At 36.7% G+C, this 18,686-nt stretch overlaps 1 protein-coding gene across 1 annotated transcript in view; it reads right to left on the reverse strand.

Annotated features, from left to right (window-relative positions):
• Positions 1-1,046: 1,046 nt before the first annotated feature.
• The window catches only part of LOC137407349 (DNA excision repair protein ERCC-6-like), a 39,827-nt gene continuing 22,187 nt past the window's right edge, over positions 1,047-18,686 (reverse strand). The window contains 7 exon segments of the mRNA XM_068093973.1: positions 1,047-1,117; positions 11,853-12,041; positions 13,195-13,335; positions 13,799-14,028; positions 16,050-16,264; positions 16,697-16,870; positions 18,513-18,655. Coding sequence (XP_067950074.1) covers positions 1,098-1,117; positions 11,853-12,041; positions 13,195-13,335; positions 13,799-14,028; positions 16,050-16,264; positions 16,697-16,870; positions 18,513-18,655 — 1,112 coding nt within the window. The 3' untranslated portion in view covers positions 1,047-1,097.

Raw genomic sequence — 18,686 nt, forward strand, 5'->3', positions numbered from 1 at the left:
CAACTGAAAGTGTGATTATGATGACTATAATTCCAAAGCGATCGACAAAATAGAGACACGTGATGCTGCAACTTGAATATAATAGCCGATACAGACTATAGCAGCTAGTGACATCATTTCGCACGTATTTTGCTTCTGAGCGTTTTAGCACGATGAAGTTTTGTCGTTTTTAATCTTGCAACATCCTGGCAGTCGGATTACCTCAAACATCAAAAACAATCGCAAATGATAGAAAAATATCGATACCTTCTGTTAAAATCTTGTATAATTTTTTCGTAGGTTCTACTTTAACAGTGCAAGGATATTAAAAGTAGCGGTAACACATTCTAAAATAGAAATCAACAATAATATCTCTTGCAGAATGCAGGTTTCATTCGATTGACAAGCAGACGCAGTGATTGTATAAATATTTGACCCTTTAATATTTGACCTACTTAACCACATCAAACTTGTTAATGTGATATTCAATGAAGCATTCCAAGAGATAACAATTCCAAGAGATAACAATTTACTGTTAAAAGCAGTTTCGAGAATAGCAATTAAAATATAACATTTGGAGTAGCTTCGAGTGTTTTGGTGGCAAATCTGCAAACAGTTGACTTTTTTTTTAATTTTCAAAGGTATTCAAATTAAAATGTCATATTCAGGAGGTTGATTTAGTCGAACGGGTTCAAGCCGGTTGAAAATGTCAGAATAACTAAAGCATCAGGTGGACCAGTGGCCCTTATTTAGCAAGCATTCCCACTATAGATTCATAAGCTATCGGCTACTAAAAGCTGAAGCCTCCACTCAGCATTTCAGCCAATGTCAAACTACGTGAGATGCACGTAGTTAATTATTGTGGAGCACAAAAACCTCTTGTTATTGTTATCATGTTTGAAGACGATGTAAAAAGGCAGCCACAATTCCTAGTACTCCTACTTACACTAGTTAGAATAATCCGGCCAGACATGGGCACCAGCTCACTGCCTGTACCATCCACTCTCAAGTATGTATTCCATAGCAGAACATTGGACGCTTCCAGACCTGCGCATGTTTCAACATGGCTGCCATCTTTGTAGAAATGCATGAAGCCACGTACAGATCTTGTAGTTTGGTCAGACATTAGTTCTGTCGTCTGCAACAGTGTCACAATTTTGGTCAGAGACTTATGAAGGTGCGATATCTTCTCTTTCACACCGCATGACTACATGTGAACACCACATGACTACAGGTGAACACCACATGACTACATGTGGTGTTAAAATTTAGAATGTTTGAACACCTGGTGTGTGATTCTATTTCTAACAGTTACGTATGCACTGCAGTTCAAACAATATCTTTTTAATATAATTGCTCAAATTTGATACTCGTGCACCTAACATGAACGATATTCAACTAACAGTTGAATTTCCTGTCGCTAGAGAACTGGACAATTTAGAGGAACTCGGATCACGAAGGTTTCAGTCGACGATGAAAACTGTTGTGTACATGCTTGTAATTTGAATGTTTAATGTTGGTCGCATTTAACTGTTTAGAATCTTGTATTTACCTGCTAACTTCCTGCTATAGCTGGTCAAAATATTTTTCGTACATTTTGGTGAAGGACACCGCTGGGTACATCAGCCGATGGCCAGTTATTAGTGTTCGTTTGATTTTTGTGACTGGCAATTCGCCTCCTAAATGACTACCTATCTGACCTACGCAGGCGGTTGATATTAGGGTTGATATTAGACGTGTACAAATATATTTGTCATTCTGTCTGACTAGTAATAAACGTTGGCTTGTTCTGTGAGAGAAAATGAAGCGACACTCGATCTGTTTCGATTTGTTGCAATTAGATAAGCATTTGTAAATTAAACAAATACACACTGCAGTTAGGCCGGTTTATTGAAGCATATTTTAGACTTTTGGAAAAACCTGCCCAAATAGTGGGAAGTGTACCTGCAGGTTCATTCCAACTAATTCTTGTCACGGAGCATTTTAGAGACATTGGCCAACTACAGATGTTCATTGAATCTGATTTAGTCATGAAAACTATTACGTAAGAAGTGAAAACACAGTGCATTTCCCTTGCCAAGCAAACACTACATGTCAGGCAGACACTTGCAGTTAAATGTCTTGCAGACACTTGTCTGGGTTACTCAGGGTAACATGTAGACAAAATGATAAGCAGCTCTATAATATGATCAACTGTCTAACTGCAGTTTCAAACCAGCATACGGAATGCACAAAATTTGTATCCTGTTGCACGACCCGATGATTTACAATTCGCTGAATGATTGTAACCCGTTGGGAGAGAGTACTTATTGCATATGAAAGCTCCCAATCGGCTTCAGGTACTTATACGTTTACACAGCATTTAGAGGAAAAATTCGGATGATTTTTAACTAACCTAACCATCGTTTTTTTTTTGACGTCATCAAGTCGTTTGCACAAGCGCTCATTCACGAAAAAGCTGCCATATTTGTAGAAAACGATCGTTTTTCTTTTATTTACTAGTACTTTTAGGTGTTATTTTGATACTATAATAAAAAATTGCAAACGAAAACATCGTTTTCAAATTATCATTGCAAAAGTTTCGAGTTTTTAACAATAAAATTGTCTATAAAGGTGGCCGACAACGATAAAATGACGTCACGAAAAACGAAGGATATTTAAATTATTTGAAACGATTATAGAAATGTATCTGAAGCTGTTTTATTGTATTAGTTTAACGATCAAAAGCAAATACAAAATATAATATACATCAACAGGGATGTGTAACACTGCAGCTTGAACGCGGATGTAGCTTATGTCCCAACAAGAAGGACAAAAAGGAAACATGACTGATGATGTTATTTATGGAAACGTATCTTCGTTCTGAGCATTTGATCGCAGTTAAGTTTTATCGATTTTAATCTTGAAACATCCTTGCAGTCAGATCACTTCAAACATCAAAAACAATCGCCAATGATAGAAAAGTCCGATACTCTGATAAAATCTACTAAAACTTTGTGAAGATCATCTGTCAAACTTAAACGTATGTCGGAGTTGTCGACTATGTGCGCCGGAACCGATAGCATCGATGAAGCAACGCCGATACATTGGCAAAGTTTGAAGCTACAAACTTTGCCAATATTTTACGATTTATCAATGATGCTATCGGTGCGACCGCCTGTACAGTAATACTTCAACTTACGAGTGCTCCAATGTACGAGAAACTTGAGACACGAGCCAGCTTTTAAGCAAGTTTTAGCACTAACATACGAGCCATGTTTGAGATACGAGCACGTGAGTCAGTTGCCAAGTATGCCGGAGGTGTTTTATGAGAACGGCATCACTCTGTATTTTTCAACTGCTCAGGTTATACTTTTGTACCGTGTTTTTTGTGCGCGATTTTCAGTGCAGAATTATGTGAATTAAAAGTACTCTGCTTTGACCGAAAGTTTGCCAGTAAAATAAAAGATAATGAAAGGAAAAAGCGAATGATAACAATTGATATTAAATGGAAAATTATTGAAAAATATGCAAAATGTGTATGCGTGATTGAGCTAGCTCAGCAATATGACAGAAATACATCCACAATTATCAAACCGACGGATTATAGGTATTCAGGGCATTTAGTTCGCAAAAGGACTAACCATAGTTTCTAAACGGCGCAGTGATCTTCACGACCGCTGATGGAGACTGCTCAGGCATTGGATAATTGGCCGGTGACAGCGTAACTGAAACGATGCTATATGAAAAAGGCTGGTGCTATCTAGCAAAACTATAAAAAATAGACATTCGGACAATTTGGCTTAGTGGTCATGCATTAACCTTTTGTGACAACACTTGCGTTCGTCCTAATCGCAACATGTTGAAAGGGCGACAAAGGCAAACGTCTTTAGATAGGATTATTTTAAAACGGCCGGCTAGTCGTGAAAGCGAAACAAAGGAAAAATTAGCTAACCAGCGAGAAACTTCAAACTACGAACGCCGAAGAAATTTTAATTACGTTAAGTTAAAAATGAAAGTTTGCTCTTAGGTTTGCTTCTACGTTTGTCTTTTAAGACATTGATAAAATCCAAATTTATCAAAGTCAACTGTTGTAATGAACGATAACTTATATCTCCCTCTCTGGCAAATGCTAGCGTTAGCTGCTATTGTATGTATTTAATTTTACATTTTAATTAATCACATTTCCTTGCATTATTTTTTAATTGTTGCTTTTTGAAAGCATTTGGTAAATTAGGACAATAGCCAACATGTTCTTTCTGTTACAATATTTTGTTTTGAGTGTTTTATTTGCATTTTTTAGAGTATGGAAACCAATCAATATATATTTAATGGTTCTATATATAAATAAATTGGACCAACATGCGAGTAAATTAACATACGAGCTCAGTCTCGGAACGCATTAAGCTCGTAAGTCAAAGTATGACTGTAGTTTTATACTACAGGTACTTTCATATTGAAATCACTTTGGAAGTGCCCTAAAAATATTTTCAGCTCTGAAATGTCATACGCTTGACACAGAGTTGGCACATTGACCATCATCACACTCTCCTTCATAAATAGACACCAAATAAAGCAAAGTACTGACAACAAGTTACAGCAGCTTGACATCCGGGTGTTGCCAGGAAGTGGGACATGGGATTGTAACGCAACTCCTTACATCGTAACACAACTCCTTACATCGTAACACAACTCTTTACATCGTAACACAACTCTTTACATCGTAACACAACTCGACATTGTAACACAACTCTTTACATCGTAACACAACTTTTTACATCATAACACAACTTCTTACATCGTAACACAACTCTTTACATCGTAACGCAACTCCTTACATCGTAACACAACTCCTTACATCGTAACACAACTCTTTACATCGTAACACAACTCTTTACATCATAACACAACTTCTTACATCGTAACACAGCTCTTTACATCGTACCACAACTCTTTACATCGTAACACAACTCGACATTGTAACACAACTCTTTACATCGTAACACAACTTCTTACATTGTAACACAACTTCTTACATCGTAACACAACTCTTTACATCGTAACGCAACTCCTTACATCGTAACACAACTCTTTACATCGTAACACAACTCTTTACATCGTAACACAACTCTTTACATCGTAACACAACTCTTTACATCGTAACGCAACTCCTTACATCGTAACAGAACTCTTTACATCGTAACACAACTCTTTACATCGTAACACAACTCTTTACATCGTAACACAACTCTTTACATCGTAACACAACTCTTTACATCGTAACACAACTCGACATTGTAACACAACTCTTTACATCGTAACACAACGCGACATCGTAACACAACTCTTTACATCGTAACGCAACTCCTTACATTGTAACACAACTTCTTACATCGTAACACAACTCTTTACATCGTAACACAACTCTTTACCTCGTAACACAACTCCTTACATTTTAAAGCAGCTCTTTACATTGTAACACGACTCCTTACATTGTAACACAACTCCTTATACCGTAACACAACTCTTTACATCGTAACACAACTCCTTACATCGTAACACAACTCTTTACATCGTAACACAACTCTTTACATCGTAACACAACTCTTTACATCGTAACACAACTCTTTACATCGTAACAGAACTCTTTACATCCTAACACAACTCCTTACATTTTAACGCAGCTCTTTACATTGTAACACGACTCCTTACATTGTAACACAACTCTTTACATCGTAACACAACTCTTTACATCGTAACACAACTCCTTACATTTTAACGCAGCTCTTTACATTGTAACACGACTCCTTACATCGTAACACAACTCCTTACATCGTAACACAACTCTTTACATCGTAACACAACTTCTTATATCGTAACACAACTCTTTACATCGTAACACAACTCCTTACACTTTAACGCAGCTCTTTACATTGTAACACGACTCCTTACATTGTAACACAACTCCTTATACCGTAACACAACTCTTTACATCGTAACACAACTCCTTACATCGTAACACAACTCTTTACATCGTAACACAACTCTTTACATCGTAACACAACTCTTTACATCCTAACACAACTCCTTACATTTTAACGCAGCTCTTTACATTGTAACACGACTCCTTACATTGTAACACAACTCTTTACATCGTAACACAACTCTTTACATCGTAACACAACTCCTTACATTTTAACGCAGCTCTTTACATTGTAACACGACTCCTTACATCGTAACACAACTCCTTACATCGTAACACAACTCTTTACATCGTAACACAACTTCTTACATCGTAACACAACTCTTTACATCGTAACACAACTCCTTACACTTTAACGCAGCTCTTTACATTGTAACACGACTCCTTACATTGTAACACAACTCCTTATACCGTAACACAACTCTTTACATCGTAACACAACTCCTTACATCGTAACACAACTCTTTACATCGTAACACAACTCTTTACATCGTAACACAACTCTTTACATCGTAACACAACTCTTTACATCGTAACACAACTCGACATTGTAACACAACTCTTTACCTCGTAACACAACTCCTTACATTTTAACGTAGCTCTTTACATTGTAACACGACTCCTTACATTGTAACACAACTCCTTATACCGTAACACAACTCTTTACATCGTAACACAACTCCTTACACTTTAACGCAGCTCTTTACATTGTAACACGACTCCTTACATTGTAACACAACTCTTTACATCGTAACACAACTCCTTACATTGTAACACAACTCTTTACATCGTAACACAACTCCTTACATTGTAACACAACTCTTTACATTGTAACGCAACTCCTTACATCGTAACGCAACTCCTTACGTCGTAGCACAACTCCTTACATTGTAACACAACTTTTTACATCGTAACACAGCTCCTTACATTGTAACACAACTCTTTACATCGTAACACAATTCCTTACATCGTAACACAACTCCTTATACCGTAAAACAACTCTTTACATTGTAACACAACTCCTTACATCGTAACACAGCTCCTTACATTGTAACACAACTCCTTACATCATAACATAACTCTTTACATCGCAACACAACTCTTTACATTGTAACACAACGTCTTACATCGTAACAGAACTCTTTACATTGTAACACAACCCATTACATTGTAACACAACTCTTTACACCGTAACACAACTCTTTACATTGAAACACAACTCCTTACATTGTAACAGAACTCCTCACATCGTAACACAACTCCTTACACTTTAACGCAGCTCTTTACATTGTAACACAACTACTCGTATGAGTATCGTCACCACCTATGTTATAGTTTCAGTTTCAACCAACAAGTACGCTAGTTCAAACACGGCCTAATGAAGGGGTAACATGAGAATGTTAGGAGTCTCAAAGTAGCGTCTTTTACGTTTTACGATTTACACCGTATGTGAAAACAACTTAGATTTGCTTCCCTTGGTCTGACACGCGTATGACTCTACGCTTAAATGCTGCTCAATAAACCATTTTAGTGTTACTTGCACCAACTTCGTGTGAGCATACATAACAAAACTGGAATGTGTTTATACCTTCGGAGCAGGTAAAAGAATGATCTGTATATGTTGTCTTCAAAATATGTCAGCATGTTTGATAAAAGGACGACTCAAAATAGAGTAGAAATAGGCCATGCTGACATTCCAAATACTGCGACAGCGACATCAGGTAACTTGTAACACCAGACAGCAGTGCATTGGTAAATTTGAAATCTTCATCTTTAGCAATGCATACCTGAAGAAATTATACACAATAATAATGCACGTAACTATATTGGTAAAAAGAAATATTTTCATGATTTATCTTAGGATATTCTAACGATTTGTACAGCTTGAAACATAGGATAAAAACTGCAAGTATTAACAGTAATTACATTAAGGATTAATACAAATTCAGAAGATAAATGTATCTATGAAATGAAATTATATGTAAAGTTATAAAGAAGCGAGGGTTCTAGTTCCCTTTCCGTTAAAAAACAGCAAACTGAAGTGTAGCCTTAATAATAAGGGAGACAGGAGCAGAGGTAATGGTAGAAACACGGATATAATCGAACATATACCATGTGCTTTAAATAAAGACAGAGCGTAGGTAGAGGTTATGATAGAGACACGTATATAATCTAACATATACTATGTGCTTTAAATAAAGATAGAGCGTAGGTAAAGGTCCTGAGAGAGACACTATATAATCTAACATATACTATGTGCTTTAAGTAAAGATAGAGTAGGTAGAGGTTATGATAGAGACACGTATATAATCTAACATATACTATGTGCTTTAAATAAAGATAGAGTGTAGGTAGATGTCACGAGAGAGACACGTATATAATCTAACTTATACTATGTACTTTAAATAAAGATAGAGCGTAGGTAGAGGTCATGATAGAGACACGTATAAAATCTAACATATACTATGTGCTTTAAATAAAGATAGAGTGTAGGTAGAGGTCACGAGAGAGACACGTATATAATCGAACTTATACTATGTACTTTAAATGAAGATAGAGCGTAGGTAGAGGTCATGATAGAGACACATATATAATCTAACATATACTATGTGCTTTAAATAAAGATAGAGTGTAGGTAGAGGTCACGAGAGAGACACGTATATAATCTAACTTATACTATGTGCTTTAAATAAAAACAGAGCGTATGTAGAGGTCATGATAGAGACACGTATATAATCTAACATATACCATGTGCTTTAAATAAAGATAGAGTGTAGGTAGAGGTCATGATAGAGACACGTATATAATCTAACATATACTATGTGCTTTAAATAAAGACAGAGCGTATGTAGAGGTCATGATAGAGACACGTATATAATCTAACATATACCATGTGCTTTAAATAAAGATAGAGTGTAGGTAAAGGTCCTGAGAGAGACACGTATATAATCTAACATATATTATGTGCTTTAAATAAAGATAGAGCGTAGGTAGAGATCATGATAGAGACACATATATAATCTAACATATACTATGTGCTTTAAATAAAGATAGAGCGTAGGTAAAGGTCATGATAGAGACACGTATATAATCTAACATATACTATGTGCTTTAAATAAAAATAGAGTAGGTAGAGATCATGATAGAGACACGTATATAATCTAACATGTACTATGTGCTTTAAATAAAGATAGAGCGTAGGTAAAGGTCATGATAGAGACACGTATATAATCTAACATATACTATGTGCTTTAAATAAAAATAGAGTAGGTAGAGATCATGATAGAGACACGTATATAATCTAACATATACTATGTGCTTTAAATAAAGATAGAGCGTAGGTAAAGGTCATGATAGAGACACGTATAAAATCTAACATATACTATGTGCTTTAAATAAAGATAGAGCGTAGGTAAAGGTCATGATAGAGACACGTATATAATCTAACATATACCATGTGCTTTAAATAAAGATAGAGTGTAGGTAGAGCTCATGATAGAGACACGTATATAATCTAACATATACTATGTACTTTAAACAAAGATAGAGCGTAGGTAGAGATCATGATAGAGACACGTATATAATCTAACATATACTATGTGCTTTAAATAAAGATAGAGCGCAGGTAGAGGTCATGATAGAGACACGTATATAATCTAACATATACTATGTGCTTTAAATAAAGATAGAGTGTAGGTAGAGATCATGATAGAGACACGTATATAATCTAACATATACTATGTGCTTTAAATAAAGACAGAGTGTAGTTAGAGGTCATGATAGAGACACGTATATAATCTAACATATACTATGTGCTTTAAATAAAGATAGAGCGTAGGTAGAGGTCATGAGAAAGACACGTATATAATCCACATGTAACTTATACTAAAAATTCCCCTGTCATACAGCCTCCGACCAAAGTGATAATGGAAAAAAGGAAGGGTACTGCTGGTTGTTGAAAAAGTAGTTGTCAGCAGGAATTGACAGATTATAGTGTTGTAAAGGAATTTGCCGGCCTTTACTTGGCAAGATCTAGACTATTTCATAAAGAGAATGCGTGTAGTTTCGTTCAGTTTTTATTTCAGAAGGAAATTCCACTAGCCTAGTAGCAGTACGGCTATCTGCTTTGCCCAACTGAATGAGCGCGCTCCTTTACATATACAATAAACTCGTCCATTCCGGCTCACGAAACCAAGTAAAAACCATCTAACATTAGTAATAAACAGAATCGCTAATCCGTTGGCATGGTTATAATACAGCGATAAACGAAGACATCATAGCGATATAATATATAGACAAATTAACAACGATATAATAAAAAGAACAACACAGCATGCAAGATATAATATATAAAAATAGCTACACGAATTACAATGTCATGGCCCGGCGTCCACCACAGTGTAAATGAGAGTTGTTCGAGATGATATAAAATAAATTTGAGGGAGCACGACTCCAAAAAGGTGCAACTAACAATTTAATTTGGAAGTAAAGTTGTGTTGAAACCAGGTATATGAGTAATTGGTTAATTGTTGATATTACAGTTGTATTTGGTAGTGTAATATAAATAGCTATATGAAGGTGAAAAAATTCTATTTTAGAAGTGTAAGTACAGAAAAATGTTAGGAATGTTGTGAATGGAAAGTATATATGGGGAATGTAAAGTTGTATATAAAGTAATAAAAATGGAATAATGGTATATGATATAGAATAATGTTGTAAATAGATTTATATGTAGGCCCTATATAAGTATATGTAAAGTATTTTGTATACGAACTAATAACAAAGGAAATATATAATAATAGAAATATAGAAAAAAGGCATATGAAGTGTTTAGAAAAAGTTCATATAGAAAATAATAGAAATAGTTTTGTTAGATAAGTGCAGTGTTCTGGTAAAGGTCGCGCAGTATAGTCTCCTTTCCTTTACGTTGTAGGATTTGGTCATTGATAGTTAATCGAGTGATGCGCTCCCTAGCGAAGTTATTAACAAGTAAGTCATTAATGTTTCGAACTCGAGAGAGCAACAAACGATATTACAGCGGTAATTTCGGCCATAGACTGGTGAAATGTGCACGGCTTTGTGGTTCTACCATCTGTCGCACGGCTTTATGGGCGTTTTGTTGGCCAGTCTTAATTTTGATTAAAAACGCTTGTCAGATTTTAATGGCGATTTTAGGCCAAATTAAGCTTTCTAGTTATGTGTAATCCGATTAGATGGGTAAGTTTTAGGATATTGTCGACAATTTTCAAAGACTTGGTAACATATTTAAATAGGTGTATAGGTGTTTTGTATCATTATTATACTTAAACCACTCCACAAAAAAATGGTTAAATTTTTTGATGGGATTTCGATACAAGGGTTTGGGTATGGCGGTTGAGGGATACTTTTCGGGAGTTGTGTGCACATATGCTTCTATCATAAAGCTCCCAAACACTCGCTTCGCTTATGTTTGGTCGTGGGACTATGTGCTTTAAATAAAACTGGAGCGTAGGTAGAGGTCATGAGAAAAAAACGTATATAATCTAACTTATGCTATGTGCTTTAAATAGGTTAAATTATATTATTATTGAACATTATGCGAACCATGCGAAGTTAATACAGGTGGAGAACTGATAAATAGAATTGCAACGCTTCACCAAACCTCACATCATACATTGAAAATTGCTTCGAATACCGAGTTAGATGTTTGCTAAAAAATTTATATAAGATAATATTTTATATAACTTTACATAAGATAATATTTTATATAATTTTATATAACAATACTTCATAGAATTTGGTATAAAATAATATTGTATATAATTTTACATAAGATAATATTTTATATAACATGTTTTATACAGTTTCATATCAAGTTCATAAAAAGTTGATATGAAAGATGAGCTGGAGGAATGCTAAAGAGACAACTCACTCGGTTCTTCAATTTTATCTTCCATTTTTGACTCAAACTCGAGATCTCCAAGGTTGGTGAAAAGGTCAGCATTGATGATATTTCTGGTTTCAGAAGCGAGAGCGCTGCTGATATCTTTGCTCTCCTTGTCTGTCAGTCTGACGTCTCCGTTAGCATCATCCTCTACTTCCACGCCTTCACTCGCGTCAGCTACATAAAACAGTCAAGTAATTAATACTTGAACATAATGCTATTACAATCGCTGTGTCTCCACACTCCATCCAGGAATAACTGAAAGAGAGGTTTCCATACAGTCAGAGGAGATCATTGGTCAACAAATGTAAAAAACTCTAGTTGACTGTCACACAGAAACGAAGTCATGGAGAGGGAGCCAAAAAACAGCTGAGCTCCTTCAACATACATACTTGCTAAGCTATTGTCATTGTTTATTCGAATCTATTTGCAATGCCAGCCGCTCTTCTGTAAGGTTCATCTCTATCGACATATTTAGTAGTAAGAAGTTGCTTATAGCTAGGCTCTGCTTTAAAATCGTATTCAATTCTTTATTTTAGCTGGTAAGAATGGCTACCACAGAAATTAACCCGTGCAGTATCAAGAACAGGATGTCACTCATGACAGCTGGCATCGTTGCCATTAGTTACGGCATCCTATTATGTTAGAATTCCTTCTTTAAAGAATAAGCCTCAAACTGTGTCATTAAAGCGCTTAAGTTTTCAGTTTGATGTTTGACAAATAGCTTGGGTGCTACTCATGGAATAGTTCGACAAGTAGTATTACAGATGCAATGGAATAGTTTGACAGTCGGCTATAACGTGCTGCAAAATAGTTGGACAGAGGGGTTTAGGTTCCACAGAACAGTTTATCGGAGTAACTTTATAGCAAACTAGCTTCCATTTTCTGAACAAAACGCCAAATATCACCCTGCTAACAGTATTACAAAAATTACAAACAGTCGCAATTACATACAGCTACAACTGCCTCGCAAAAATTGTGGTTATTGCTATAGAATAGAACAATAAGAAAGGAGGCCCATAAATTCACTCATAAATCACAGAAGCGAGAATGTGACTCTTATCTAAAAGAATAGACAAACTGGTTGCATCATAGATATATGACAATTACTAGCAAGTGTCATGGATGCATAAAGGCCACCTGAATGATTTTGCCATAAGGATATGACATACATTAGCGAGTGTCATGGATGCATAAAGGCCACCTGAATGATTTTGCCATAAGGATATGACATACATTAGCGAGTGTCATGGACGCATAAAGCCCACCTGAATGATTTTGCCATAAGGATATGACATACATTAGCGAGTGTCATAGACACGAAGCCCACCTGTGTGATTGCTAGGTCCAGCTTCCCCATCGTCTTTTTGATCATGAGTTGCTTTTGCCTTCTCTACTTCCATTTTTTCACTCAGTCGTTTCGCCATTTCCCATAGATTCCTCTTCCTTTCATCATCAGCCGCTTTCTTCTCTGTCAATATAATGCAGCATATTGACAGCATTAACCGGATTCATTACTACAGGAAACCTCGCTGTTTTTCAATGTAGGTAAGAAAACTTTTGATGAGACGGTTTATTCATACCAGCCTTGAAGGTTTAGCCTACAGCAAGAATTACAATAGAAACATATAACCTGTTATGGACTGCAACAGCAAAAGAGTATAACAGTTTGGAGGGTTGGAAGGGAGTTATCAGCATAAAGAGTATAAAAATGAAAATCAGCCAAAAATCAGCCAGATTCTCAACAAAATTAAAGTTATAGAACATTCTGGAACATGCAAAGCAGCTGAGGGATACCTACACAGCCGTTGAGTGTCTTCCGAATTGGCTAAATAAAATTTTATTTTGGTATTTGGTGCAACTGGATTCTAGGTGAAGATGTTTATTTTGGCAAATAACACAGTCTTGGAGTAAAGAAATCAATCATATCTGACCTTCCGCTTTTTGTTTAGCAAGTTTACGAGCAGCATTCGCCTTCTGCTGTATTTTTTTGAGGTCAATGCGAGAGCCAGTTCCAGCAAATATCGCGTGCGTCTCCGAGTCTTGCTTGTCTTTTTCATCAACAGCCAATGAGAAAAGGTCTTTCATATCTCCACTTCTAAAGAACCTTCTTTGTTTTGGATTTGACAGGATCTTATTCGTCAGAAACTGCTTGAAGATCTGCCTGTCAATACAATGATACAGCATGATACAGCAATAGTACAGCATGATACAGCAATAGTACAGCATGATACAGCAATAGTACAGCATGATACAGCAATAGTACAGCATGATACAGCGATAGTACAGTATGATACAGCGATAGTACTGCATGATACAGCAATAGTACAGCATAATACAGCAATAGTACAGCATGATACAGCGATAGTACAGCATGATACAGCAATAGTACAGCATGATACAGCAATGGTGCGATGATACAATGATACAATCTACTGTTTTTACGTAGCCATTAAAGCACATTAAACTAGAGAATCCTACTTTTCTAGGCGAGCCTAAAGTAATTAGGCTAAATTATTAACAGTAAACAGATTTCAAGCAGGTATGTTGAATCCAAGTGAGGGCCTGCCAAGCCATTCTTTGTAAACTTGAAGCAACAAGTTTACAAAGAATGACCTGGCAGGTCCTCACCAAACTCAGAAATGTAATGTAATTACAGTTTAGTTTCCAATCGAACAGGAGTATCGGTTGCTGAATCAAGGAGACAGCTTGATAAGGTTTCATGCTTCAGTTACTTTGACTGTTTTTGTCTAACAAAGCTTACAACACCAGAAGATTTTGTTCGAGTGACGAGTTGCCATCCTTTCATGCTGTTAAAGGTTAACTGACAGCATTTTAGAGTTGCATTTATAATAATATAAATAATAATATAGTCATGATATTTTGTTTTTCAGCGATGATTCTGATGTTAGAACAAAAAACCAGTTTTGGTTACAGAAACACTCCGCGATGCAACCTCCAAGCCGGGACAGGTCATTTCTTTAGCGAAATATAAATGTAGGATATGCGATGTTCACGCTTTTGGTTAGTGACTGCGAGAAAACGAGAGAAAAAAGCGGTATTGTGGCTGCCCTTCTAACACTTGTTCCTCATATAGTCATTGTGTTACATGTTTTGGTTACCCAACATATCAGATAACTATACCGCATGGTCGAAGCAGTTTCCACAAATAGCGAAAAAGTCTGCGCAGTATTTATACAGCTAGCATTTAGTTTTGAGTGGAGTTTATTGAATTACCCCAATCAGCTTGGGTCTTTTTAATGACCTATTTGTTTTTAGTGGTATAGTCCTCCAAGATTTAAAGATTTTTCAAAATATTAATTCAAAAATGCAAAAGTTAACATCATCAACTACACAAAACAGCAAAGCTGCTATTAATCAAGATATCATCAATTTGATTACTAAGGCAGCTGGACAACTTTAATTTATCTTGTCATCAAAATAGCCATATGTGTAAGTCAACCGTGTGTGTAAGTCAACCGTGTGTGTAAGTCAACCGTGTGTGTAAGTCAACCGTGTGTGTAAGTCAGCCGTGTGTGTAAATCAACCGTGTGTGTAAGTCAACCGTGTGTGTAAGTCAACCGTGTGTGTAGGTCAACCGTGTGTGTAAGTCAACCGTGTGTGTAAGTCAACCGTGTGTGTAAGTCAACCGTATGTGTAAGTCAATCGTGTGTGTAAGTCAACCGTGTGTGTAAGTCAACCGTGTGTGTAAGTCAACCGTGTGTGTAAGTCAACCGTGTGTGTAAGTCAACCGTGTGTGTAAGTCGACCGTGTGTGTAAGTCGACCGTGTGTGTAAGTCGACCGTGTGTGTAAGTCGACCGTGTGTGTAAGTCGACCGTGTGTGTAAGTCAACCGTGTGTGTAAGTCAACCGTGTGTGTAAGTCAACCGTGTGTGTAAGTCAACCGTGTGTGTAAGTCAACCGTGTGTGTAAGTCAATCGTGTGTGTAAGTCAACCGTGTGTGTAAGTCAACCGTGTGTGTAAGTCAACCGTGTGTGTAAGTCAACCGTGTGTGTAAGTCAACCGTGTGTGTAAGTCAACCGTGTGTGTAAGTCAACCGTGTGTGTAAGTCAACCGTGTGTGTAAGTCAACCATGTGTGTAAGTCAACCTAGATGAGAAATTAAATGATTGTTAGTGAGATAACATAATCAAATAAAAAGAGACACTTTATAATCAACCATCACCTTTGGTAGACCTTCTCTTCAATGCTACCAGTGCAAATAAGTCTATAGATAATGACATCTCGCTGCTGGCCAATCCTCCATGCCCGCTCTCGAGCTTGTATGTCTGTGCTCGGGTTCCAGTCGGGATCGTATATCACAACCCGACTTGCGCCGACTAGGTTCACCCCCAGACCTCCAACTCTGGTGGTGAGCAAGAAGACAAACATGTTCTTGTCCTAAGAAATACACAATGTCAAGCTATTTGGTATGACATCAGCTTCCTTGACAGAACTCATATAACATTACTGGTATTATTCATAATATGAAATTACCTTACACATACAATGCCGCCACCTTTTGGTGACCTTGACAAAAGCTGAGAAGATTCTCAACTTTGTTAAAATGTTCTAAACAGGGTCTTGTCCAAAGATGGAAGTTGAACGTTGGCATAAATACTTTATATCATCTATCATATGCACTTGACAAACATTCCATAATAACTCTGAGCGCTACACCTCTTATTGTGTCACCTGGTATGCTATTATCACCGCTAATTTTCAGAGATAGCAATTAATCCTTGCTAACGCATGTAAATTTTGGCATTTCCAGAATTGAGAGATAGAAAACTCCCTGCATCGTTGCGCATCAATCAAAGTACTTGTACTCACTTGGTTGAACCTGTCAACGAGTGTCTGCCTAGAGCCTATAGAAGTGCTGCCATCCATACGCAGGTAGCTGTACTCCTCATCTTGGACAAACCTTTCTAAGATATCTAACATCTGACTACTCTGGGTAAAAAGCAGCACTTTTCTGTTCTGTCTGCTCCACATCTCGAGTAGTGACTATGGAAGAAGTGACCAAGCGTTGTAATAATATAGAACATCCGAACAATAACTGGCTCTACTTGAGGCATGAAATACTCATTCAAGTAAAATGGTGCGCCTTTATCCGAGCAGGCTAACTACTGAGCACTCATGGTTCAGTGTTTAGTGTGCTGGTATATAATCAGTAGGGCAGCGGTTCGAACCACAGAAGGAACATTAGTAGTGTTAGGAAGGACATCCAGCCACAATTGCTGCTGTACCAAATACCATGCGCAGATGTCACAGTATATTTAGTTCCAGGAAAAATCTACTTCAAAATAAAGTGCAGTACATGCAGCGGAGAGGGAATAAATCTTGATAATAAAAAGCCGCAAGAGTCGTCCAGAAAGGAGTCAATTAATTATTACATAAATCCTTGGAGACAACAGGCTTAGGTAAATCTACTGGCTGTGGCACTACAGCTTTGTTAGAAGTGTACTTATATGGCAAATTTATCTTAAACATTTTAACGTCCACCTAGAAATGTGCGATGCGATGTCACACTTAAGACTGGACGGTTTAGTTTTAATTATGATACAGACGATGATATAGACGATGATATAGACGATGATACAGACGACGATATAGACGATGATATAGACGATGATATAGACGATGATATAGACGATGATATAGACGATGATATAGACGATGATACAGACGACGATATAGACGATGATATAGACGATGATATAGACGATGATATAGACGATGATATAGACGATGATACAGACGACGATATAGACGATGATATAGACGATGATATAGACGATGATATAGACGATGATATAGACGATGATATAGAAAAATCGTGAACACTGATTTATATATTTAGAGTTGTCACTCTTGAAAATTACGTCTGACAATGTACTTATGACACCCTGATAAACATAAACTATCTCGCACACATTTTAGCCGTTTTAGCACACATACGTCACATTTTAGCTGTTTGGAAAACGAATCCAAACTAGGGCGGTCTCGTGTGGCTGCGATTTTCTGTTCGTTTTTTAGCTTTTACGAGCTTTTAATCACATTTCCACATATTTGGCACCTACAACACAATTGAGTAAGACATGGCGAATCTTTTGATACCAAATAACTGTAATGTGAATTTTGTTGCAAGTCAACCTTTAAAGAAACTTTTAACATCGTCTGTTGGAAATCGTTTTAGGTGTAGAGTCAAGTATTGTCTGGAACTTTACATCACGTATTAAAAAACCCAAGCACGACAGCAAAGGTAAGGAGAAATTTGGCTGTATTTTATAACCAACCCTATTTTACAGCATGTATATAATATTCAATAAATTCAACATATTTTTTAATTCTATTTGTACATCACTCCACGACTCATCAGTTTGTCAATGATCATTAGCATTCTCAAAAACAGACCAATTGAATGCACAACCTTGACTCGCGTTTCATGATAGAGAATAAAAGGAATACTATTATTATGCACACCCTATCGCCATTCCATACAGTTGCCTGGACAAAATCGAATTGATTGGACTGCAAACTTATAATAAAAACTAGGAAAATTCTAAAAAGTTTTGTGTTCCTCCTACTCCAAAGAGCTACAGACAACTTCTAGCGTCAGCTCGGTGTACATCAAGAAACCACGTACCTTGCAGACAACCAGTTTGCCCGAGCGTTTGTAATATCCGTACTACATTTGTTTTGCGGTAAGCTTGCCAGAGCTGTACTTTGTCCTCAAGTCCCCGGTGGTCAGGTCGGGATGGTTGCAAATTTTTAGCATCTTTATTAGACCTGAACATAAGCAGTATGCTGTCTGAATACT

The sequence above is a fragment of the Watersipora subatra genome, chromosome 10 (genome assembly GCF_963576615.1).
Source record: "Watersipora subatra chromosome 10, tzWatSuba1.1, whole genome shotgun sequence".
NCBI classification, from domain to species: domain Eukaryota; kingdom Metazoa; phylum Bryozoa; class Gymnolaemata; order Cheilostomatida; family Watersiporidae; genus Watersipora; species Watersipora subatra.